Genomic DNA, 23,352 nt, shown 5'->3' on the forward strand with positions numbered 1-23,352 from the left:
GCCTGGAGGGGTCAGGCAGGTTATTTGGGTCCGTCCGCCCCCAGGCTGCCCTGGCACCAGGACAAAGGACAGGGGGCTCTGAGCCGCTCTGGGGCGCCGGTAGGGATGAGCAGGGAGCTGGCACCACCTGGCCGGTCTCACCTGAGTTCCTGCCACCACACGGCTCTAGGCCGGGGTTGGCACTTTCTGGTCCCCCTGTCCCATGCCCGGCTCACAGCTCCGTGCCCTGAGGGCTGCGATGGCTCTGGTCTCAACAGAGGGGGAGGGGAAATCAGACCCACAGGCCCAGCCTGCCCCACATCTCCCAGACCAGAGCCCCAGTACCCTTCCCCATCAGATGAGCACCCCCCATTTTGCCCACCTCCCGTCACAGCCCCCAGGCTGGTACCCGGGGCCTCACCCCAGGGCACGTGCCCCCTGGCACAGGGAGCAGGTCTGATCCCCGCCAGCAGGGGGCACACGCCCACCCAACCCCAGCCCCCAAAGATTGACCTACGAGCCATCCAGGGAAGGGGAAAATCTGGTTTATTTTGTTGCAAAAAAGACACATTCCACACACACACACAGACACACGACTCGAAAAGCAACAGCCCCGTGATCCCCCCCCCCCTCCCGCCCCCTAATCCCAGCCCTACCAGGGCTAAAACGTCCAAGCCTGATCCCCCGGGGGCTGATTTTAAAAAGCAAGTTAAATAGCATGATTCTAAAAATAGCATTGGGGGGGGTGGGGGGAATTGAGCCCCCCCCCGGGATAAAACCGCTCCCCCCAGCGTCGTGGAGACAGGTGGCCCTCACCTTAGAGACGGGGGGTTAATAGCCCCTGCCCCCCCAGACTGCACTGGCAGAGGCAATGAAATGGTTAAAATAAAGGGAATGGGGGTTAACCCATCACAGCCCCCCACCCGTGGCAGCGTCCGGCTGGCTCATTGCTCGTTGGGGTTCGGGTTGGCGTCGGGGTACTTGGTGAGGTCAAAGGTCAGCACTTTGCTGATCACGCAGTCCCCTTGCTGTGGAGAGAGGAGGGGGGGGGTCAGAGATGGATAAAAAGGGGGGGTCACTTCCCCCCACCCCCCCCACCCCCAGGCAGGGCCTGTGCTGCCCCCCCACATGCCCCCCGGACCCAGGCAGAGACAGGCACCCCGTGCCCCCACCCCCGGGGGCTGGATGGGGCGGCAGAGAAGTGGGGGGCAGCCCCCCGTACCTCGGGGTAGACCCCGATGAGGCTTTCGGCCTTGGTGTAGAATTCCTCCTTCAGCGAGATGACGATGGCCTGGAAGTTGCAGGCCGACTGCTCTTTGATGTAGTTGGCCACCTGTGGGGGGGATTTGGGTGGGGTCAATGGGGGTCCCCTAAAACCCTCAGCCCCCCTCAGCTCCAGACCTCCCCCCCAAACCCTCTCATCTACGAGGGGGGTCAATGGGGCACCCCCTCCACGACTGCCTCCCCCAAACCTTTCTCCCCAGAGTCCCCAGCCCCGAACTCTCCTGCCCCAAATCTCCCACGTCCCCCCAAACCACTTCCCTTTTCTCTCCCCCAGCCGCCACCCTCTCCCCCAGCTTCCCTCCCATCACATGGCCCACGGAGGCCCCCCCATCAGCCCCACACACCTTCCCGATATTGGTGTTGTCCAGCGCGGCGTCAATTTCGTCCAGCACAAAGAAGGGGGCAGGTTTGTAGCTGGGGAGGGAGCGGAGACGAGGGGGTGATGGGGAGTTCGCCGATGACCCTGCCCCACAGCCCCCCTGCTCTCAGCCACCAGCTCCCACTCCCCTCCCAGGGCCGGGGAGAGAACCCAGGAGTCCTGGCTCCCAGCCCCCCCCACTCTACCCCACTGGGCCCCAGCGTCTCCTACCTGTGGATAGCAAACAGAAGGGCCAAGGCTGCTACAGTTTTCTCCCCTCCGGAGAGGTTGTCCATGGGCCGGAACCGCTTGCCGGGGGCCACGCAGTTGTAATTAATTCCATCCAGGTACGGCTCTTCGGGGTTCTCCGGACCCAGGAACGCCTACAGAGGGGGGGTGGGAGGGGCAGTAAGGGGTGGGGCCCGAAGGAGGCAGAGCCTCCAGCCCCACCTCCCCACTTTCGGATTACAATACTACTAACGTTTCTAGCCCTCGTGACTGGGGAGAAAAGCTCAAAAAGGCGACGGTGCCTGAGTCTGCTGAGAGCCTGAGCCGATCGCTCGCAGAGGTGTGAACTGCCACACGCATCTCAATGGGGGTTAACTCCCAACCCAGCATGGGGCTCAGGGGTGGGGTCCCCAGCTACCTTGCCCAGAGGACAGATGCTGCCTTTCCAGGAAGAAGGTGGGGTCAGGGCGGAGTCAAAGGGGGTCCCAGATGGGGCAGGGAAGGAGAGGACGGGGGAGGGGGCAGAGAGGGGGCGGAGCTCACCTGGGCGCTGCTGTTCCGCGACAGAGCCTTGTAGATCTCATCGATGTTCGTGGCCACGGACTCGAAGCAGGCGTTGAACCTGTCAAATCGCTCCTTCTTGATCTGCTCAAATGCCTGCTTGGCCTTCTTGGCGCGCTTCCGGGCTGCCTCAAACTCTGTGGGGTGGGGTGGGGGTGGTGAGTGGGAACCCAGGCATTCGGGCTCCCGCCCCCCTGCTCTAACCACTAGACCCCACTCCCCTCCCAGAGCTGGGGAGAGAACCCAGGAGTCCTAACTCCCAGCCCCACCTGCTCTAACCCACCAGACCCTACCCCCCTCCCAGAGCCGGGGAGAGAACCCAGGAGTCCTGGCTCCCAGCCCTCCCTGCTTTAACCCCCCTTCCCTGGGCTGGGACCCAGGCGTCCGGTACCGTCAGAGGTCTCCTGGAACTTGTCCCGGACGCTCTCCAGCTTCTCCATGGCCTTCATGTTGGGGGCAGCGATGCGCTGGAGGACGCTCTGCTGCTCATTCAGCTTCTGCTGCAGCTGGTTCATCTCCTGCTTGATCTCGTCTTCCGCCTGGGCATCCTGGGGGGGCGGGACAGAAGGGGAGGGGATGGAGCCAGCCACTCTCATGCCCCACCCACCTCCCTCCACAGGCCCATCCGGCCCCATATCTCACCTCCCGGGCCTCAGCGGAAGGTGCCATCGACAATAGGGTGGGGGAGGAGCATTTATTCCTGGCTCCGCCTCCATCCATTAGGAGGCGGGGCTTATGCCTCAGAGGGAGGAAACTTGAGAACCCTCATCCATTTTACAACCAAGCGATCGTCTCCATGGAGACCCTGGTTGGCCAAGGAACCCTCCCCACCCCTGCCCAGAGGCGGGGAGTCCCGCAGGGGAATCCGGGCGGGGTCGCCGCAGCGGGATCTCCAGTGGCGGGGAGTCCCGCAGGGCAATCCGGGCAAGGTCGCCGCAGTGGGATCTCCAGTGGCGGGGAGTCCCACAGGCCGGTGCCCACGGGTGTCCCGCCCCCAAGCCCTGTGCGCCGGGGAGTCCCCCAGGCTCTGCCCACCTTGAGGTCCTCGGACAGGTCGCTGTAGTCGATCTCGATCAGGGCCTCCCGGGCGTACATGTTGGAGGTGCGCTGGGAGCTGCTGACGGGCTCCTCGCCGTGCGCCCCGCCCTGGGGTGGGGGATGGGGGGGAGGTGAGCGAAGGAGGGACTGGGAAGGACAGAGCCCTCCCCCTCTACAGCCCCCTCCCCCTCCCTGCCCCATAGTGCCACTCATCCTTTGAAACCCCCCCTCCACTCCCCGCAGCACCATGGCCCCCCCGCCTCCCCCACTCCTCCAGCCCCCACCTGTACCCCAACCCCCCCGACAGCGTCACGACTCCCCCTGCCTCCCCCACTCCTCCAGCCCCCATCTGTACCCCAACCCCCCGACAGCGTCACGACTCCCCCTGCCTCCCCCACTCCTCCAGCCCCCATCTGTACCCCGCAGTCACCCCCAGCATCACGACCCCTGCATCCCCACTCCTCCAGCCCCATTTGTTCCCCAAGCCCCCACAGCGTCACGGCCAGCCCCCACCCATCCCCCACCTCCTCCTGGCTGATGTCGTCCATGGTGCCCTTGGAGAGGGGCAGTTTGATGTCCTGCATCTTGCAGGCCTGCAGCAGGTTGTGGCGGTCGCTGCGCTTCTGCTCCAGCTTCGTCTCGATGGCCGTCACCTCCTTCTGCAGGTGGGTCATTTCCCTGCAGGGCGGGGGGGCGGGCCCGGTTCACTGGCTGGCCCCGCCTCCAACAGATGTCCATCATGTGCTGGCCCCACCCACTTCCACTGGCCAGCCGTCACCAATGGAGGGCTACCACGCACAGGGCCCGCCCCTTCCCTGGCCCCACCCCCACTGCACCTGAGTCAGTGGCCCCGCCTCCAATGGAGAGCTACCATGCACTGGCCCCGCCCCCTTCCCCACCCCCATGGACCTTCCTCCAATGGGAATCTACCATACACAGGCCCCACCTCCAATGGGCCCAGGTCACTCACTGGCCCCGCCTCCAATGGACAGCTGTCAATGCAGTGGAAAACCAGCTCCTTGGCCCCACCCCCTGGCTGTCACTCACTTGTTGGCCCCGCCCAGCTTCTTGCGGATCTCCTCCATCTCGTGGTTCTTGTCGTTGACCTCGGATTTCTTGGCCAGGTGCTGGTTCTTCAGGTCCTGCAGCTGGGCCATGGTCTCGTCAATGATCTTCATGTGACGCTGCTCCTCCTGCACGGGGGAGGGGGGAGTTAGCCCCGCCCACAGTGCTCCTGGGGGAACGAGCCCCACCCACCACTGCCCATATGGCTCATCTTGGACAGGGGGAGGAGGAGAAGAAAACGCCCCCTCCCCCAGCATTGCTCTTCCGGGGTAGCTGGAGAGGGAGCCCCACCCTCCAATGCAGCACCCCCACGCCCCTCCCTCCCCCCAGCGCCCAGATCCCGCCCCCTCACCTCCTCCCGCCCCCCTGACTCCTGGTACCTTCTTGAGCTTCTCGATCTCGGCCTCGTCCTTCTTGACGGTCTGCTCCCACATGTGCACCTTCTCCTGGTCCTCCTTCAGCTGGTTCTTCTCGAAATCCAACTGGATCCCCAGCCGCGTCTTCTGGTTCTCAAACTCCAGCCTGGGGGCCGGGGGGAAGAGTCAGGGTGCAGGGTTCTCCCCTCCCCCTGTCCCCTCTAGGGGGCGTTGGCTCCCATCCGACCCCGGGGCAGGGACTGGCCGGCTCAGGGGGCAGGGAATGGGATTCAGGGCCTTTCCCCTCTAGGGAGCGCTGGCTCCCATCCAGGCTGGTACCTTTTCTTGGCAATCTCGTTCTGCCGCTTCACTTTCTCCTCCTCAAACTCCCGGATGTTCCTTACCCCGATCTCCCGGCAGAACTCCTCGAACACCTCGTCCTCCACCTGCCGGTGGGAGAGTGCTGCTGTTAGACCCTGGCTGGGGGGTGCCCCTTCCCTGCCCCATCTGACAGCCCCAATTCCGGGTCCTGGGCTACCAACCCGGCACCACCCAGGAGCATCAAACTCCACCCCCCAGCAACTGATCTCCCCTCTCTTTGCACAGGAAGGGGCCGGCAGGAGCGGAGAGGCAGAACTGGGAGCATAGCCACAGACTACAACCCCCAGGATGCAGCATGGGAAGGTGCCACACGAACTACACCCCCCACAATGCACTGCAGCAGAAGAGGGCCAGGGACCAATGCTATTTGGACTACATCCCCCACAATGCACTGCAGCAGAGCAATGCTACATGGACTACCCCCCCCCACAATGCATTGCTTCAAACTATGACTCCCCCTATGATCACCAGGGTGGAGTATAACCCCCACAATGCATTGCAGCAGGGGACAGGCCAAAGCGATGCCACAATGCATGGACTATGTCCCCCACAATGCACTGCTTCCGGGACACCATGCAGGCTACGGCCCCCACAATGCACCGCTTCCAGGGCACAGCACGGACTACATTCCCCACAATGCACCGCTTCCAGGGCACAGCACAGACTACATTCCCCACAATGCACCGCTTCCAGGGCACAGCACAGACTACATTCCCCACAATGCACCACACGGGGGGGCACTGCATGGACTACGTCCTCCATGATGCACCGCTTCACACTTACCTGGTTCATCTTCTCCTTGAGATCCTTCATCTCCCGCTCCCGGCTCTGGATGATTCGCTTGATGTCATTGATGCGGGGCCCAAAGTTCGCCAGTTCACTCTCCAGCTTCGACTTCTCCTGTGGAGGGGGAGGCCAGAGGGACAAGGGGTGAATACCCAGCTGAGAGAGCAGCCCCCCCACCGCAGCAGGCCCCCCGCAGCCCCGATCCTGCCTCCCCCCGCATCCCCGCACCAAGCCCCACACAATTCCCCAGGACTTTTTACAGCCCCAACCCCCACCTGTAGAACATCTGTCCTGGCGACCCTGCCGACGCCACCTCCCAGAAACAGATGTCTGGGAGAATGGGGTGGGTGGGGGCAGAGACGCCACGATCCATTTAGCGCCCCCACCCCCACCCCCCAAGAACGGCTGAGTCGATGGCAGCAGCCGCCGTACCTGGAGGTTCAGGGCAAGGTGACGCGTCTTGGTCTGTTCCAAGTCGCTCTGGGAGTATTTCAGCCGCATCTGCAGCCCGTGGGCTTGGGATTGTACCTGCCGCAGCTCGGCCTCTTTGCGCTTGGCCTTCATTTGCTCCTAAAGGGCACAAGATTGTTTTAACAACAGCCTGACGGCTCGCCCGGCACTGAGATGCAGCCACCTCTGGGGCGGAGCAACTGGGGAACAGCCGCACAGAACGCCACACGGGGACGGCTCGCCCGGCACTGAGATGCAGCCACCTCTGGGGCGGAGCCACTGGGGAACAGCCGCACAGAACGCCGCACAACACAGAGCTGCCTAGCTCCCAGCACTGACTGCCAGGAGAGAGCGCCCCCTACTGGATCCGACTCCCAGCCTCCCGCACCTTTAACTCCTCTGTCAGCCTCTCCTTCTTCTCCTTCAGCTTATCCACGGCCTTCTCGTCCCAACGGCGGGCCTTGGCCTTCAGGTCGCTGGCGCCTCCGGAGATCACCCCCGACTTCTGGAACAGGGTGCCGTCCAGGGCGACCGTCTGCAGGGGTGAGAGCACGGCAGGTCAGGGCACGGCCACCCGCCCCCCCCGTGCGCCGCAGCCGGGGCGAGGTTCAGGGATATCGCCTGGGAAGAGGCTGCAGCGATTTGGAGGAGACCCGGGCGACAAGGAACAGCCAGCACGGATTTGCCGAACAAATCACACCGGACCAACCGATTTCTGTTCTCTGCCGGTGCCACCGGCCTAGTAGACGGGGGAAGCTGCAGACGAGCTAAATCTTGATTTTCGTCGGGTTCTGGACCCAGTCCCAGGGGACATTCTCACAAGCAAACTGGGGCCGTGGGAGCTAGATGAAATGAGCATCCGGCAGGTGGAAAAAACCATCCCCAAAGCCTGAGGGCGCATCCAGCTCCCGTGGGGCTTGGTCCCGGGGCCGCTGCGATTCGCTAGGGTCACGGACGATTCGAGCGACGGCCCGGAGAGCGGGCTGATGAAATCTGCAGCCCAGCCGGGAGGGTCGCCAGCCGTTCGGAGGGCGGGATTAGGGTTTAAAAAAACAAAACAAAAAATAAAAAACAACCCACCCGTGACAAACTGGGAGCCGGGGTCTGAATTCAGGGCGGTGGCAGGGAGCCAGGATGCCTGGGTTCTCTCTCCAGCTCTGGGAAGGAAGTGGGGGTCTAGTGGGGTAGAGTCTGGCGCGGCCGGGATCAGCTGTTTGCTGCGTCTGCTGACGGCGGGACGAGGAGCCAGCAGCAGGGGAGACTGTGGCTGGCGAGCAGGAAACGCTTCCCCGTTCGACGGAGAGTCAAGCGCCGGAATCGGCTCCCAAGGGGGGGGCGTGGAAGCCCCGTCATAGGAGGGGGTTGGCCAAACCCCTGCCTGGGTGGCCTAGGCTGACTCGGGCCCGTCTCGGCGCCGGGGGTGGACGGGACGCCCTGTCGAGAACCCCTCCGGGCCGATTGCTAGGATTCTGCCAGGCGGCTCCAGCCCCTGCAATGCACTGGACCAGGCTGAGGAAGAAAGCCAGGGGCGGGGGGGGGCTGAGAGCCAGGACTCCTGGGTTCTGTCCCTGTGTCTGGGAGGGGAGTGGGGTCTAGTGGTTAGAGTGGCAGGGCTGGGAGCCAGGACTCCTTGGTTCTCTCCCTGTGTCTGGGAGGGGAGTGGGGTCCAGTGGTTAGAGCAGGGGGGCTGGGAGCCCAGACTCCTGGGTTCCATCCCTGGCTCTGGGAGGGGAGTGGGATCTGGTGGTTAGAGCAGGGGGCTGGGGGCCAGGACTCCTGGGTTCTTCCCCCAGCCCTGGGAAGGAAGGGGAGGGGGTCTAGTGGTGGTGGTGAGGAATAGGAATCAGGATGCCTGGGTTCTCTCCTGGAGGGACGGGAGGAGGGGGGGTGTCTAGTGGGTCGGGAGGCCGGACACCTGGGTTCGCGGCTCACCTTGTGCCTCTGGTGGCCCCCGAAGGCGATGCGCCGGGCGTCCTCCACATTGTCACACACCAGGGCGTTCCCGCAGGCGTACTGCAGGGCCTTCTTGATGTGGGGCGGCTCGTAGCGGATCACGTCGATCACCAGCTTGGCCCCCTTCAGCTCCCGCAGCTTCTCGTCCGTGGGCTTCACCTGCGGGGGGAGGGGGCGAGATCGCAGGAGAGTCCCGGTGCAGTGAGGGGGAGGGAGCGACACACCAGCCAGGGACCCCTTGCTCCCAACTGGCAGAGCTCCCAGGAAACGCGCGTCCCGCTAACGCCCATTCATGGAAACCTTCCCCCCAGCCCGGCCCCTTTCTGGATTTAAATCTTCACCCTCGTGCGAAGTTACGGGGGAGAGTCAGATTTTCATCCATTTCAACGTCCCCCCTTGCAGGAACGACGGCAGCCGCTGAGGCATCTAAGCGTTAAGCCGCAGCTCGTCAGCGCCACGCCAGGCGAGCCGGCGCGCACGGCCTCAAACCGAACTCTGGGCCGTCCTCACGCGGTGGTCGCCTGACCTCGCCGAGACGGGATTTTCGGGGCCGGGGCGAGCGTGCGGGCAGCAAACACGAGACGACCCGGATCAGAGCTCCCCCAAGGTCCCGTCTTGTGATACCAGCTGGAGCCAGGCGCCCCAGAGGGAATGAACCGAACAGGGCAGCTATCGAGTGACCCAGCCCCTGTCCAGTCCAGCTCCAGGCGCCCCAGAGGGAATGAACCGAACAGGGCAGCTATCGAGTGACCCAGCCCCTGTCGTCCAGTCCAGCTCCAGGCGCCCCAGAGGGAATGAACCGAACAGGGCAGCTATCGAGTGACCCAGCCCCTGTCCAGTCCAGCTCCTGGCGCCCCAGAGGTTTCGTCGGGTGACCCCAGTCCCTGTGTTACACGAAGGGGCGAATGACGCCTGGTCCACACCATCACGATTTTAGAGCCCTGTCCTGTCCCGCCCTCAGTCGTCTCTTTCCTAAGCTGAACAGTCCCGGGGTCTTTTCAATCGCGCCTCATATGCAAACGGTTCCAGCCGCCTAATTATTTCCGTTGCCTCTCTCTGTACTTGGCCCCAATGCGAACAGATCTTTCAGGAGTCAGGGCGCTCAGAGCTGCCCACGGCGTTCGAGGTACCGTGGATTTACACGGCGGCCCGGGGATATTTTCCGTCTTACTCCCCACCCCGTTCCTAACGCGCCGGTGGGGTTTGGGGACGGCGTCGGCGGCCGCACACACAGAGCGGGTGCTGGCCCAGAACCACCCAGGGTGAAATCGACGCCGACCGAGACAGCCGGCAGCCTGTTTACGAACGAAAGCCGAAGGCTCGGGTGGGTACCGCGAAGAGCCCCAGGCGCTGGAGGGATCTGGGGGCAGCTGACACAGGCTGGGCATGGATCTAAAGGGGAGTCGGGGGGCTGGCAGGGGCTGCTTCCTGGGGAGCATAACAGAGCGGCCAGGGGCCGGGCACTCGGGGGTCGGCGTGTGCCTATCGCAGACCGGGCCTGAGAGGGCAGGCGGTGGGGGGCTCACCTCCAGGTAGTCCAGGGGGAGGAAGGTCTCCGGCTCGCCCCGCTGCTCCTTGATGTACTGGATGCAGTCGCGGCCCGTCTTCTCCGAGTCCACAATGATGGCGTCCATGTTCTTGCCCAGCACCTTGGTGACCGCGATCTGGTATTTCTTCTGCGTGGGCTGGCAGAGGTCGATGAGTCGCCCATACTGTGCAGGGAAGGAGGGGGGGGCGGGGGTGAGCGGGACAGGGACCCCCACTCCCTGCTGCCCAGAGCCTCCCCCAATCCAAGAGCCCCTTCCCAGAGACCCCCCGCAACCCGTCTCGTCCCAGAGACCCCCCCCTCCTGTTCCAGAGACCCCCCAAATCTCTCCCGGCCGAGAGACCCCCTCGCTCCTGTTCCAGACCGCCCAAACCCCCACCCCCTTCCTGGAGACCCCCACAATCCCTCCTGCGTGACTCCCAAATCTCAGTCGCTTCCCAGCCCCCCAAAATCACAGCCACCCCAGAGACCCCCCCCACCTCTCCTGTTTCAGAGATGCCCCAAAATCCCTCCCATCCCCGAGACCCCCCTCAACTCTTCCCATCCCAGACACTCCTGCAATCCCACCTGTCCCAGAGCCCCCCAACCCCCTGATGAGCTCCCCAATCAATGGGACACCCCAGCAAGGCAACAGTCCCCTCCCAGCCACCCCTCTCCTCCCAAAATTACAGAGCCAGAGACCCGCCCCCTCCCCGAGGCGCCAGGCCCCACTGCACCCCCATGCGCCAGGTGAGCCAGTGCCCCATAGATCCCCTCCCCCCACGCACCACGGAGCCGGGGTAGAGGCGCTTGATGCTTTCCATGATCTCGGCCTTGCGCTGCTGGCGGCTGTTCTCCTGCCGGTCGATGCGGGCGTCCCCCAGCTGCTCCATCACCTGGTTCAGCTCCTTGTTGATTTCATCGATGCGCCGCTTGGCCAGCTCCACCTCCTCCGTCAGCTCCCCCTCCAGCTTCTTCTGCTCCTCCAGCGACTGCCTGCGGGGGGCGCCGGCGAGCGCTCAGGGCACTGCGCCCCTGGCCAGGCCTCTGCTCCCCCCCGGGTACCCACCGCCCGGGGAGAGCGCCCCCTGCCCAGCCCCTGGCCCCACCGCCCGGGAGAGCGCCCCTGCCCAGCCCCGGGAGAGCGCCCCTGCCCAGCCCCGGCCCCACCGCCCGGGAGAGCGCCCCTGCCCAGCCCCCTGCCCCCACCGCCCGGGAGAGCGCCTGCCCAGCCCAGCCCCGGCCCCACCGCCCGGGAGAGCGCCTGCCCAGCCCCCCGGCCCCCACCGCCCGGGGAGAGCGCCCCCTGCCCAGCTCCCCGGCCCCCACCGCCCGGGAGCGCCCCTGCCCAGCCCCCGGCCCCACCGCCCGGGAGCGCCCCTGCCCAGCCCCGGCCCCACCGCCCGGGAGCGCCCCTGCCCAGCCCCCTCTGCCCCCACCGCCCGGGAGAGCGCCCCTGCCCAGCCCCCGAGAGCGCCTGCCCAGCCCGGCCCCACCGCCCGGGAGAGCGCCCCTGCCCAGCCCCGGCCCCACCGCCCGGGAGCGCCCCTGCCCAGCCCCGGGAGAGCGCCTGCCCAGCCCTCTGCTCCTCCGCACCCACTGCCCGGGAGAGCCCCTGCCCAGCCCCCCGGCCCCCACCGCCCGGGGAGAGCGCCCCCTGCCCAGCCCCCCGGCCCCCACCGCCCGGGGAGAGCGCCTGCCCAGCCGCCCGGGAGAGCGCCCCCTGCCCAGCCGCCCGGGAGAGCGCCTGCCCAGCCTCTGCTCCCCCTCCGTACCCACTGCCCGGGAGAGCGCCCCCTGCCCAGCCCCCCGGCCCCCACCGCCCGGGAGAGCGCCTGCCCAGCCCCGCCCCCACCGCCCGGGAGAGCGCCACTGCCCGGGAGAGCGCCTGCCCAGCCCCGGCACCCACCGCCCGGGAGAGCGCCTGCCCAGCCCCGGCCCCCACCGCCCGGGAGAGCGCCCGTGCCCAGCCCCGGCACCCACCGCCCGGGAGCGCCCGTGCCCAGCCCTCTGCTCCCCGGGTACCCACTGCCCGGGAGAGCACCCCGGCCAGCCCCTGGCACCCACCGCCCGGGAGCGCCCCTGCCCAGCCCCGGCACCCACTGCCCGGGAGAGCGCCTGCCCAGCCTCCTGCTCCCGGCACCCACCCCGGGAGCGCCTGCCCAGCCCCCGGCACCCACCCCGGGAGAGCGCCTGCCCAGCCCCGGCACCCACCGCCCGGGAGAGCGCCTGCCCAGCCCCGGCACCCACCGCCCGGGAGAGCGCCTGCCCAGCCTCTGCTCCCGGTACCCACTGCCCGGGAGAGCACCTGCCCAGCCTCCTGGCACCCACCGCCCGGGAGAGCATCCCGGCCAGCCCCAGCACCCACCGCCCGGGGAGAGCGCCCCCTGCCCAGCCCCCTGGCACCCACTGCCCGGGGACAGCACCCCATTCCCAGCCCCTCCACCCCGCAGCACCGACTGCCAGGGGAGCCCCCCCGGCTGAGCCCCCAGAGCCCAGCGCCCCCTGGCGCCGGCAGGGCAGGGCCGGGCGTACTTGCTGGTAGCGATGTATTCCTCCAGCTTCTCAATCCGCTTCTGGTTCTCCTCGATCTCCCGCAGCTTCTGCTTGATCTTGGCCTGGGGCGGAGACGCAGCGTGAGGCGGGCGGACAAACGGAGACGGGGGAAGGGTAGGTAGCAAGGCCTGCGCCCGAGCCGGGGCTTAGACATCGGGAGGGAGCTCGTTAGCCGCTGGGCTCAGGACGGCCACACCGAGGGGAGGATCAGAAATTGGCGAGAGACGGTGTTATGGAGTTTTGGGGAAGACAAGGCCCTGCAGCCCCGGCTCCCTGCGAGCCCCCGTGACTCTCAGCCAGCCAGCAACACAGGAGGTTTATTAGCCGACAGGAACAATCCAAGACAGGTCTTGCAGGTACGGACAACAGGACCCCCCCGCTCAGGTCCATCTTGGGGGGCCCCAGGGAGGCCAGAGCCCATCTGGGCTCCCCTCCGTTTTCCCAGCCAGCTCCAAACTGACTCCCCAGCCCCTCCTCTCTGGCCTCTGTCTCCTTCCCGGGCCAGGAGGCACCTGATCTCTTTGTTCTCCGACACCTTCAGCTGGCACCTTGCAGGGGAGGGGCCCAGGAGACAGGGTGTCGGTCACTTTCTGTGCCGACAGCATCACATCTGCCCTCTCGGGCTCTGCAACAATCGCACCCCCGTCTCCCCCCACCCAGATACCCAAGAACTGCAGAGGGGAAACTGAGGCACCCACACAGGATTCAGAGAAAACATTAAGAACATTCCCACTTCGTGACAGGCGGGCGGCGTGGGGAGCAGCCTGGGGGATCCCAGCAGTGTGGGGTGCGGGGAGAGGAAATAGAGGAAGGATCCTAGATCCTGTCTCACCTCAGTCTCCACTTTCTTCCTCTCCTCCAGGTCCAACCGGTCCTGATCTGCTTTCTGGTCCCGGTTAAATTTCTCCAGCTCCTGGGCTAGCGTGGCAGCTCTTTTACTGGCCTCTTCCTTCAGCCGGTGATATTTCTTCACCTGCCAGGGGGGAAGAGAACAGGACAGCAACAGCATCAAATCCCAGCTGCTCAGCAACATCACACAGGGAGGCTCGCCTGGGGTGGAGAGCTGGAGAACAGCCGCATATAACACCGCACAGGCAGGGCTCGCCTGTCGCTGAGATGCAGCCACCTCTAGGGTGGGAGAACTGGGGAGCAGCAATGCCACACACCCGTTTAGGACAGGAAGTGAAAGAAAATCCTGCCTGTAACTGAAACTGCAGGGGGGGGCTAATTTAGGGGAGCCCGAATAGGATCCCCACAGTCAGATTTGACCCGGATGCCGGGGTTCAAACCCCGACGCCTCAGATAAAAGGATCTTAATAAATACAATAGTTCAGGACATCATCCATAGGCAACCTCTGGCAGCCCAGTCCCCCACCCCATTCCCTGAAGCCCAGCGCCCCCGCCACCCGTACCTGGTTCTCCTCCAGGGTGAGGTCTCGCCCCTGGCTCTGGCTCTCCTCCTCCATGCGCTCCTCAAATTCCTGCCGAGCCTTCTCCACCGACAGCATCTCCTTCTCCAGCTCGTCCATGTCGCCTTTGCGCTTCTTGTACTGCTTCTGGGCGTTCTGCAGGGACTTCTTGGCCGCCTCCAGCTTCTTGATCTTGTGAGAGGTGTTCTCCTTGGCCTTGATGTACTGCGGCCGCTTCTGGTTCAACTCGGAGTCCTTCTCCCTGGGGAAGGGGGGGCACCATGGGTTCCAGATCCCCACCCCGCTCTAGGCTGTGCCTGTAGGATCCTAGGACTTCCAACTCGGACAGCCCATCTGCTCCATTCTAGATTAGAGCGCTTCTAAAGTGTACGTCTATGCCGTTCTAGACACCCCAACCTAGACAGTGTCAGCTTGATTGTACTAAATCACGTTTCTAGATCATACACAATGTTCTAGGACACCCAACCTAGAGCATCCTACCCAGCCAGGATTGCCTGATATGCTCTAATTCACTGTTTCTGGAGTCTGTATCCATCCTGTTCTAAGCCACCCAATCTAGACAGCATCACCTGGTCTATTCTACACCCCATTTTACAAGAGGTTAGTGGCATGCCAGGCCATGCAATGCAGACAATGTCATCAGCCTGATTCTAGAGTGTACCTCCAAACTGATGCAGACCACCCAATCTAGACAGTGTTACCTGCCACATTATACCTTACCTTGTTCTAGAGAATATGCCCATACTGTTTCAGGTCACCCATTTTATAGTTCACCCACATTCCCGTACCATCACCTCCTGTTCTAGATCAGCCATGATTCTGGAGGGGACCATGACCACCCTCATTCTAGAACAAGCCCCATTCCACACTGTTCCACCACCAGACCCATTCCAGAGAAACCTCCATATACCACACCCATTCTAGACTGTACTAATATTGAACTAGCCTGACCCATCCTCCTCCACCAACCACCCCTTGTTCTAGACCAGGGGTTGGCAACCTTTCAGCAGTGCTGTGCCGAGTCTTCATTTATTCACTGTGATTTAAGGTTTCGCGTGCCAGTCATACATTTTAACACTTTTAGAAGGTCTCTTTCTATAAGTCTATAATATATAACTAAACTATTGTTGTATGTAAAGTAAATAAGGTTTTAAAAATGTTTAAGAAGCTTCATTTAAAATTAAATTAAAATGCAGAGCCCCCTGGACTGGTGGCCAGGACCCGGGAAGTGTGAGTGCCACTGAAAATCAGCTCACATGCCGCCTTCGGCACGCGTGCCATAGATTGCCTACCCCTGTTCTAGACAATGCAATGTTCCAGACCACACTACTGAGATCAGAATCACCACTCTACTAATTTTCATCCCCTCATTCCACCCCAGGCCACATTCTAAACCCAACTCCATTCTAGAATGTAATGCTAACCTGCTGGCTTCAGCCAACCTTTCTCAAACCATACTCCTGCCCCGCACTTTGGTTCAAGACCTAACTCAGTTCTAGATCACCCTTCCATACCACCCTTCTTAAAGACTATAAAGTCACCCTCAGCTCTAGACCCAATTCCCTCTAGACTGCACCCAAGAAGCCCAAGTCTGTATCAGTATCCCCTCATGCTAGATTGGGCTCCTTACTAGGCCACATCCTTCCCTTTCTAGCCCACAGCAGCCCTATCCCCGCCCCTGTTCTAGTGCACCACAATGGTTCTAGAGTACAGCCCATACCTACTCCTGTTCTGCCATCTTGCTCCCATTCTAGAGCAAGACCCTGCCTGGAGCGTCATGTCCCATTCTAGAGCAAAGCCTCTGTCTGTTCTAGTGCAACCCATAATTCTACAGCGCAGCTGTCCCCTTTCTAGTGCAACCCCAGGTTCTAGAGTGCAGTGCATACCCACACGTGCTCTAGAACAAGACCCAGCTGCAGTGTCCCCCTTCCCATCCTAATGTGCAGTCCTTCCCCTAGACCTAGAAGGGGAAGGGGCATTCTAGAGCTCACAAGACCTAGAGCCCTTCTCTTGTTCTAGAGTGCACAGTGACCTGATCTAGAAACTGTAGTCCAGTTCTGCAGTGCACTAGTCCAGAATGTGTTCATTCTCCAGTTCTAGGTCATAACAGCACCCTCTGGCTCCGGTGTCTCCCAGCCCCACTCTGGAGCGTGGACCCCTCCCGTTCTAGCACCCAAGTTTTACCACATGCTGCCCTCACTTGATCTCCTTCTCGATCTGCTGCTGCTCCCTCATCATCTTGCCCAGCTCCTTCTTCTTGTCCTTGAGCTCATCCTCCACCTTGTCCATGCGCTTCTTGTCCTTGTCGATCTCCTTGTTCTTGGAGCCCAGCTCCTTATTGAGCTTCTCGATCTCAGCCTCGTTGTGGTACAGCTTGAAGAGTTGCAGCTGGACCTGGGCCCGTACCACCTCGTCCTTCAGGCGCTGGTACCGGTCCGCCTGCCCGAGGTGTGTGTTGAGTAAACACCGGGTTGGGGGAAGATTCCCACCTACCACCTCCCCTCAGTTCTGTCCTGGCCCTCAGAAACCTCACCCCACTTCCTCCTACTCCCAGCAGATACCTCTGACTCAGGCCAGTCAAGGGATCCCACTCCATCCATACCCTGATATCCTGCCCCGCTGCCCCATCCATTAGAGATCCTGCTCCACCCGTTCCTGCCCCTCGAAATCCTGTCTCCACCCTTCCTCCCAAGACATCCCTCCTTTTCCGTCTCACTGAGGGATCCCCCTCCAGCCCCAACCTCCACCTAAAGATCCCACCTCCCACTCTAGATCCCCTCCCTACCTCTCCCTTCCTTCCCCCCAACCCCAGCCCCACCTTCTTCCTGTGAGCCCAGCCTCATCCGCCTGCCCCACCAGCCCATCACCCACTAGAACCCAGCCCCCTACTGCCCCCTGCCCTCCAAATCCCACCCCGATACCCCACTCATTAGAACCCCCTCACAACCCCCACTCCCACCTGCCCCCCCAAGTCCCATCCAGCCCCCAAGCACCCATCCACTAGAACCCAGACGCCCCCCCCTCCTAAAGCCCAGCCACTCCCGAAAACCCCTCACAACCCATAGACACACCACCCCATCGCCCCTACCCCCACTGACCGCACAGAGAGACCATCTCCTCCTGCTTCCCATACCCCCACAGATTTCACCCCACCTCTTTCTTCCCTGCCCCCCGGGCCACTCTGCCCCCACCCCACCTCCTCCTTCTCCTGCTTGGCCTCCTTGCGCTCAGCCGCGATGTTCTTCTTGCGGTGGTAGTTGAACTGCGTGTCCTCCTCGGCCTTCACCATCTCCTTCTTGCGCTTGTCGTACTCCTGGGCCAGCTCCCCCGAGCGGCTGATCTCCTCGAACAGCGCCGTGCGCTCCTTGGGGTTCTTCATGGCGATCGACTCCACCGCCCCCTGCGGAGAGCGGGTCAGGGCTGGGTCAGGCCCACAGAGCCAGCCAGCCCCGTCTCTATCCTCCTCCTCCCCCCTGCCCATGCCCGGATGGACCCACAAATCAGGCACGCCCCACCCTCACCTGGAAGACGAGGAAGTTCCTGGCTTTGATGAGGATCCCCAGCTTCTCCAGCTCCTCGCTGTATTCGCTGAGCTGCACCACTTTGTTATTGATCTTGTATTCCGACGAGCCCCCTGCAAGGGATGGCGGGGTCAGTCCCGGCAGCGCCAGGGGCGAGCCCCCCGCGGCCCAGCCCCCTCCCCGCCGCCCCCCGGCACTCACCCACAATGACGCGGGCGAAGGTGCGGTCCTCGGCCCCGTCCTCGGAGTACACCATGCTGACGAAGGCCCGGTTGGCGGCCGGCTTGCCCACGGGCGCCCCGTGGATCAGGTCCCGCAGCGTCTTCACCCGCAGGTTGCTCGTCTTCTCGCCCAGCACGAAGCTGATGGCGTCCATGAGGTTCGACTTGCCTGGGAGAAAGGGGGCAGGGATCAGCGCCATGGGGCCGGGAAGGGATCAGCGCCATGGGGCCGGGGAAAGGGATCAGCGCCATGGGGCCGGGAAGGGATCAGCGCCATGGGGCCGGGAAGGGATCAGCGCCATGGGGCCGGGGAATGGGGGTACCTGGACTGTACCACGTGCCTTTCAGGGAGGGTTTGTCCTCTGGAGTCGCTATCCCTCCCAAGGGGGGTGTTGGTCAATGGACCCACCATCCCCCCTTCCCCCACATTGGGGGGGGGGGTTCCATGGACTGTACCATTCCTCACTGGGAGGAACGCACTGGAGCGGGGGGGGGGGTCCCTGGACTGTACCATTCATCACTGGGAAGTCCCATGGACTGTACTATCCACCCCTCCACCGTAGGGACACGGGGTCCACGGACTGCACCATCCCACCTCTACCCCTCCTATGCGGGGGGGGGGGGGAGTTCCAGGGCATGAAGCTGCCCCGCCCCCCGTGGGCAGGAGGGGTCCCGCAGGCTGTACCACCTCTCATAAAGAAGGGGTTCCGTGGACTGTACCACACCCACCCCGTGGGGAGAGGGTTCCACGGGCCGTACCACCTCCCGTGAGGAGGGGGGTTCCGTGTGGAGGGGGTTCCACGGGCCGTACTAACTGCCTGGGGAGGGGGGTTCCACGGGGCCCGTGGGGAGGGGGTGTCTGCCGGTTATACCACCTTCCGTGGGCCATACCACTCCGGTGGGGCGGGGGGTGCCGCGGACCGTACCACGTCCGGGCGCGGGGGGGGGAGCTGTCCCTTACCGGAGCCGTTGGGCCCGATGATGGCCGTGAATCTCCGGAAGGGCCCGATGATTTGCCGCCCCTTGTAAGACTTGAAGTTCTCGATCTCGATCAGTTTCAGGAACCCCATGGCTGGGGGGCTGCGGGGGGCCCTGGGGAGGGAGGGCTACGGAAACCCGCGGCGGACACGGGGCCCGCGAACGGTCGGGCGGGAATCGCAGCTCCCGGCTCAGCCAGAGCCACCCCCCCTCCCGGAGCCGCCAACGGAGCAAACCTCGCGAGAGGCGCCACACTTCCCGCGAGACAGACCCAGCCCTCCGCGATTCAGAACGAGATTTGCATAGCAGGACCCGCCCCCTCCCGACGCTCTGCGCCCCGCCTCCTTGCTTAATTTGCATATAGGGACACGCCCACTTCAGGTTCTCCGTGCTGATAGGGCCGCGCCTCAGAGCGTGATTTGCATATCGGGGCCGCCCTCCGCGTTCTCTCCTGCGGAATAGTCCGACGCCTTCGTTTGCATAAAGGGGCGGTTGGACGGCACCAAGTGGGGGCGGGGAAAAGGGAATGGGCGGTCCCGTTACCAGGGAGACCAGGCTCGAAACAGAGAGAGGGCGAGCGAGGCGGGTGGGGGGCTCGGGTGAGTGGGGGCGCGGCAGTCAGGGGCCAGGGACCGAGGTCAAAGGGCAGGGCGAGGGGGGTCCGAGGTCAGGGGTCAAAGGTCAGTGCAAGGGGGTCAGAGGGTTGAATGGTACAGGGAGGGGGGTTGAGATATTAATGGGAGCGGGTCAAAGGTCAGGGTGAGGGGGGTCAAGGGAGGGCCCCTGGGGTAAGAGATTGGGGTGAAAGGTCAGTGCAAGGGGGTCAGAAGGTTAAAGGTTACAGCACATGGGATATGAATGGGAGAGGGGCCAGAGGTCAAAGGGTAGAGTGGGGGTCAGAGGTCAAAGGGTAGAGTGAGGGGGTCAGAGGTCAAAGGGTGGTGTGAGGGGGACAGAGGGCTGGGGGGGCAGGGGTAAGAGGACAGAGGTTAAAGGGTACAGCGAGGGTGTCAGATATTAATGGGAGAAAGGGGTCAAAGGTTAACGGGGCGGGTGTGGGGGGTCAGAGGGTAACTTACACATAGGACAGGTCAAAGTCAGAGGTGGGGGCAGAGGGTAAAGGTCGGGGGCAGATTCCCCATGTCCAACCCTTAGCTTTGGGGACCCCAGATTTAACCCCCCTCCTGCCAGAGCAGAAAGGTTCCCCCCAGATCTTTCACAGCTCCACAGGAAACAATGCCCTGCTCCCGTCCCCTGCGAGCCCGGACTCCTGGGTTCTCTCCCCAGCTCTGGGAGAGGAGTAGGGGCTAGTGGGTGGGTTGGTTGGTTGGGGCTAGGAGCCAGGACTCCTGGGTTCTAACTTTCCTTCCTCCCACGTAGGCGCCAAGATGCACAAAGTGGACCTACCGCTGGAGAACAAGGAGGCGGCTGCCCTCGAGGCGCGGAGGGAGCGAGAGAAGCAGCGACTGAGTCGCATCTTCAATGCACGCCACCGCACCATGGGGGTGAGCCCTGCGGGGACCCACTGTATCTTCCAGGGGCTGCAACGCTGGGAGAGGGGCCAGATCAAGAGCCCGGAGCAAGACAACGGCTGACCGGCGGGGAGGGCTCCCATGTGTGCCACCCTCCAAGGGGCATTCGGTGCCCCGCACCTGCTCAGTGCTTGGCCTCACCTGTCCAGGGAGCCTTGACAAAGTTGGGCACCATCTGTTGTGGAACAAGCTGAGACCCAGCTCCTAATTTCACTCAGAGGCCACCTAGCGGACACCAGACAGGAGTGAATGGTTTTGATTGCAGGCCTGGGTTCTGTCCCTGGTGCTAGGAGGGGAGTGGGGTCTGGTGGTTAGAGCAGGGACTGGGACCCAGAACTCCTGGGTTCTCTCCCTGGCTCTGGAAGGGGAGGGGGGTCTAGTGATTGGGGGGGAGTCAGGACTCCTGGTCTCTTTCCCCAACTCTGGGAAGATTTTTGCCTCCTCGGTAGCTCTCCCCTGCCCTTCTTCCCCCCCCCCCCCACCCCGCCAGGTGGATGTGGAAGCCCTGAGGAGTCAAGTGGAGGAGCGGAAGCTGAGAGAGGAAACGGAGAAACGCCGGGATGGGACCTATGGTGAGAGCTCTGGCCAGCCCTGCCTTGTCCACCCCTTTGATCTCCGGGGGAGGTGCCCCTGAACCCCAGCATCAGAAAGCAACGGGGGGCAGGCCAGTGAGATGGCAGGACAATGGGGGTCCTCTACCTCTGACGAAGATAAGGGCTGGCTGTGGGGGGAGATCCCAGCTATTCCAGTTCTGGTCTCTCCAGCAGGGGGTGCTATGGGGGATGAGACAGGAGCGCTGGCTGCTGGGAGGAGCTCCTGGCCTCTCCAGGAAGGGGCACTGTGGGGAGCTGGGCAGGAGCTCTGACTGGTGGGGGATCAGGGGAACTGACCCTCTCTCCCCACAGACGCTGAGCGGGTGCTGTGCGACCGGGTGGCGCAGATGCTGGAGGAGGAGGAACGTCAGCGGGTGCGGCGCCTCCACCAGGCCGTGCAGGAGTTCCGGGAGCAGGAGCAGCCACCCCCCACCCGGCGGGAGTGGGACCTGTACAACCCCGAGGGGCTGCGCCAGGAGCAGCCAGCTCGGGTCAGCGACTACGACCCCCGCTGCGGTCCTGCCAGCCTGCAGCGCTTCGCCGGCGAGGACCTGGCGCTGCCCAGCCGCCGTCGGCTGCAGCAGGAGCAGCAGTGCCGCAGCCTGGAGGAACAGCGGGCTGAGCGGCTGCAGGCCATGGCCGACACCAAGTATGCAGGTGAGAGCATGGGCACAGGTCTAGTGGTTAGAGCAGGGGGAGTGTGGAGGCTGGGAGCCAGGACTCCTGGGTTTCTTCTCTTCGCCAGTCTGGGAGAGGAGTGGGGTCTTGTGGTTAGTGCGGAGAAAGCTGGGAGCCAGGACTCCTGGGTTCTCTGGGAGGGGAGTGGGGGGAGCTAGGAGCCAGGACTCCTGGGTTCTCTGGGAGGGGAGTGGGGGGAGCTAGGAGCCAGGACTCCTGGGTTCTCTGGGAGGGGAGTGGGGTCGAGTGCATTAGATCTGGGGGAGGAAGGACTCCTGGGTTCCCGGAGGAAAGCCACTCAGGGGCTGCGTGCGCTGTCCTGACAGACACGCTAGAGGATAAGAAGCGGGTGGAGCTGGACCTGCGGGCACAGCAGCTGGCCCAGCTGGAGGAGGAATGCCGCCGTGCCAAGGACCTCGCCACGGCCGACTACAACCGGGCCCAGGTAACCCCCTAGCCACCAATGGGGAACCAGGGTGGGGGCTATGGAGCTGGCAGACCTCGGCATGGGTTGGATAATAGAGCTGGCTCCTCCACCCCAGGGGATTATGGGATATTAGGTCTCACCTGCTCCCTTGCCCGGGGAGATGTCAGGGCAAGGCCCCATGCCTGGGGCTCAGTGCCAGGTCTCCCCTCTCCCCGCAGGCGGCGGAGGCAGCGGAGCAGCACCGGCTGGCGCGTCAGCGGGACCAGGACGACAACCAAGCCGAGATCCACAACCACCTGACGGGGCAGCTGCTGACAGAGGATCCAGCCGTGGCCGAGAGCCCGCTGGGGCCTCACCGTATTCTCACCGACCGCTGGAAGGGCATGAGCCCCAAGCAAGTGAAGGCCGTGTGGAAGGCCCAGGAGGAGCAACGGCAGGAGAACCAGGTCTCCAGAGGAAGGGAAGGGAGGGATTCCGGCAGCGGGGGATGTGGGCAGCATGGGGGGCAGCAGGGCGCTATTCCCTCCCCCTTCACCTGCCCCTCTCTTTGCCCCCCCCCAGAGGCTGCGGGAGGCAGAGCGGCAGCGGGAGGCTGAGTGGGAGTCGCAGCGGCAGCTGGCAGCCCGCGCGGCCATGGCGCTGGAGGAGGAGGAGCGCCGGGCCCGGCTGCAGCTGAGGAAAGGCCTGGACGCCTACAACCAGCAGCTGGCGCAGGAGCAGAGGGCACAGTGAGTGCCCCCCGTGCGGTGGGGACGGGCCCTGGGTGGGGAGCCATGAGCAGGGCAGGTGTGGGTGCAGGAAGGGGTGGGGCTCCCTGGGGGGTGGGGCTGGGAAGGAGTGGAAGGAAGAGGGGGCGAGATTGGGCAGGGCAGGAGCTGGACAGGCGGGGCTGGTGCTTTATGGGGGCGGGGCCAGGGGAGTCAGGCTGGGGGCTAAGCCCCGCCCTTTGTCTTGCAGGCAGCAGTACCTGCAGAGGGAGGTGTACACCAACCCGCCCAGCGCCCAGTACCACCTGCAGTTCAACACCAGCAGCCGCTAGGCCCGGCCCCGCCTTCGAAACCCCCATGGGCTACCCCCTGCCCTGCCGGGACACGCCCACTCCCCGCCCCCTGCCCTGCCGGGACACGCCCACTCCCCGCCCCACCACCCTGCAGGGACAATCCCTGACTCCGCCCCACCTGGACACGCCCAATCTCCGCCCCTGCTGGGACACACCCACTCCCACCCCACCTGACAGGGACAATCCCTGACTCCTGCCACGACATGCCCAATCTACGCCACCGGGACACGCCCACTCCCCGCCTGGCCATGGAACACGCCCAATCCCTGCTCGGACATGCCCAACCTACCCTGCAGGGACACACCCAATCCCTGCCCCCATTACTACCCCCACGCTGCCAGGACAGGCCCAACCTACCCCAGAGAGACACCCCAATCCCCACCCCTGCCACG

At 63.9% G+C, this 23,352-nt stretch overlaps 2 protein-coding genes across 5 annotated transcripts; one reads left to right on the forward strand and one right to left on the reverse strand.

Moving 5' to 3' along the window:
* Positions 1 to 635: 635 nt before the first annotated feature.
* Positions 636 to 18,927, reverse strand: SMC1A (structural maintenance of chromosomes 1A). Of its 2 annotated transcripts, none has more exons than XM_039510347.1 (25): positions 18,654 to 18,927; positions 17,673 to 17,861; positions 17,472 to 17,584; positions 17,147 to 17,350; positions 16,151 to 16,389; positions 13,933 to 14,191; positions 13,353 to 13,493; positions 12,500 to 12,582; positions 10,753 to 10,960; positions 9,966 to 10,151; positions 8,419 to 8,598; positions 6,875 to 7,021; positions 6,469 to 6,606; positions 6,034 to 6,150; positions 5,209 to 5,315; positions 4,894 to 5,035; positions 4,496 to 4,641; positions 3,973 to 4,126; positions 3,446 to 3,556; positions 2,802 to 2,958; positions 2,393 to 2,547; positions 1,853 to 2,004; positions 1,608 to 1,677; positions 1,202 to 1,312; positions 636 to 1,007 (listed from the first exon to the last, which is right to left on the reverse strand). In XM_039510347.1, exons 1-25 carry the CDS (start codon positions 18,760 to 18,762, stop codon positions 924 to 926), a joined length of 3,702 nt encoding a protein of 1,233 aa, XP_039366281.1. In that variant the 5' UTR covers positions 18,763 to 18,927; the 3' UTR covers positions 636 to 923. The 2 variants fall into 2 exon arrangements, with proteins under 2 accessions (XP_039366281.1, XP_039366282.1); XM_039510348.1 differs by lacking the exon at positions 18,654 to 18,927 and adding an exon at positions 18,034 to 18,049.
* A 204-nt stretch (positions 18,928 to 19,131) lies between these two features.
* On the forward strand, positions 19,132 to 23,035 carry RIBC1 (RIB43A domain with coiled-coils 1). Of its 3 annotated transcripts, none has more exons than XM_039510423.1 (8): positions 19,132 to 19,269; positions 20,051 to 20,175; positions 20,693 to 20,774; positions 21,108 to 21,452; positions 21,800 to 21,918; positions 22,119 to 22,346; positions 22,462 to 22,628; positions 22,858 to 23,035. In XM_039510423.1, the coding sequence occupies exons 1-8, from the start codon at positions 19,197 to 19,199 to the stop codon at positions 22,937 to 22,939; spliced, it is 1,221 nt and encodes a 406-aa protein (XP_039366357.1). In that variant the 5' UTR covers positions 19,132 to 19,196; the 3' UTR covers positions 22,940 to 23,035. The 3 variants fall into 3 exon arrangements, with proteins under 3 accessions (XP_039366357.1, XP_039366358.1, XP_039366359.1); XM_039510424.1 differs by lacking the exon at positions 19,132 to 19,269 and adding an exon at positions 19,296 to 19,350 and having other exon boundaries at positions 22,858 to 23,034; XM_039510425.1 differs by lacking the exon at positions 19,132 to 19,269 and adding an exon at positions 19,706 to 19,710 and having other exon boundaries at positions 22,858 to 23,034.
* The last annotated feature ends 317 nt before the right edge of the window (positions 23,036 to 23,352 follow it).

Source organism: Mauremys reevesii, linkage group 22 (assembly GCF_016161935.1).
Source record: "Mauremys reevesii isolate NIE-2019 linkage group 22, ASM1616193v1, whole genome shotgun sequence".
Lineage (NCBI taxonomy): Eukaryota > Metazoa > Chordata > Testudines > Geoemydidae > Mauremys > Mauremys reevesii.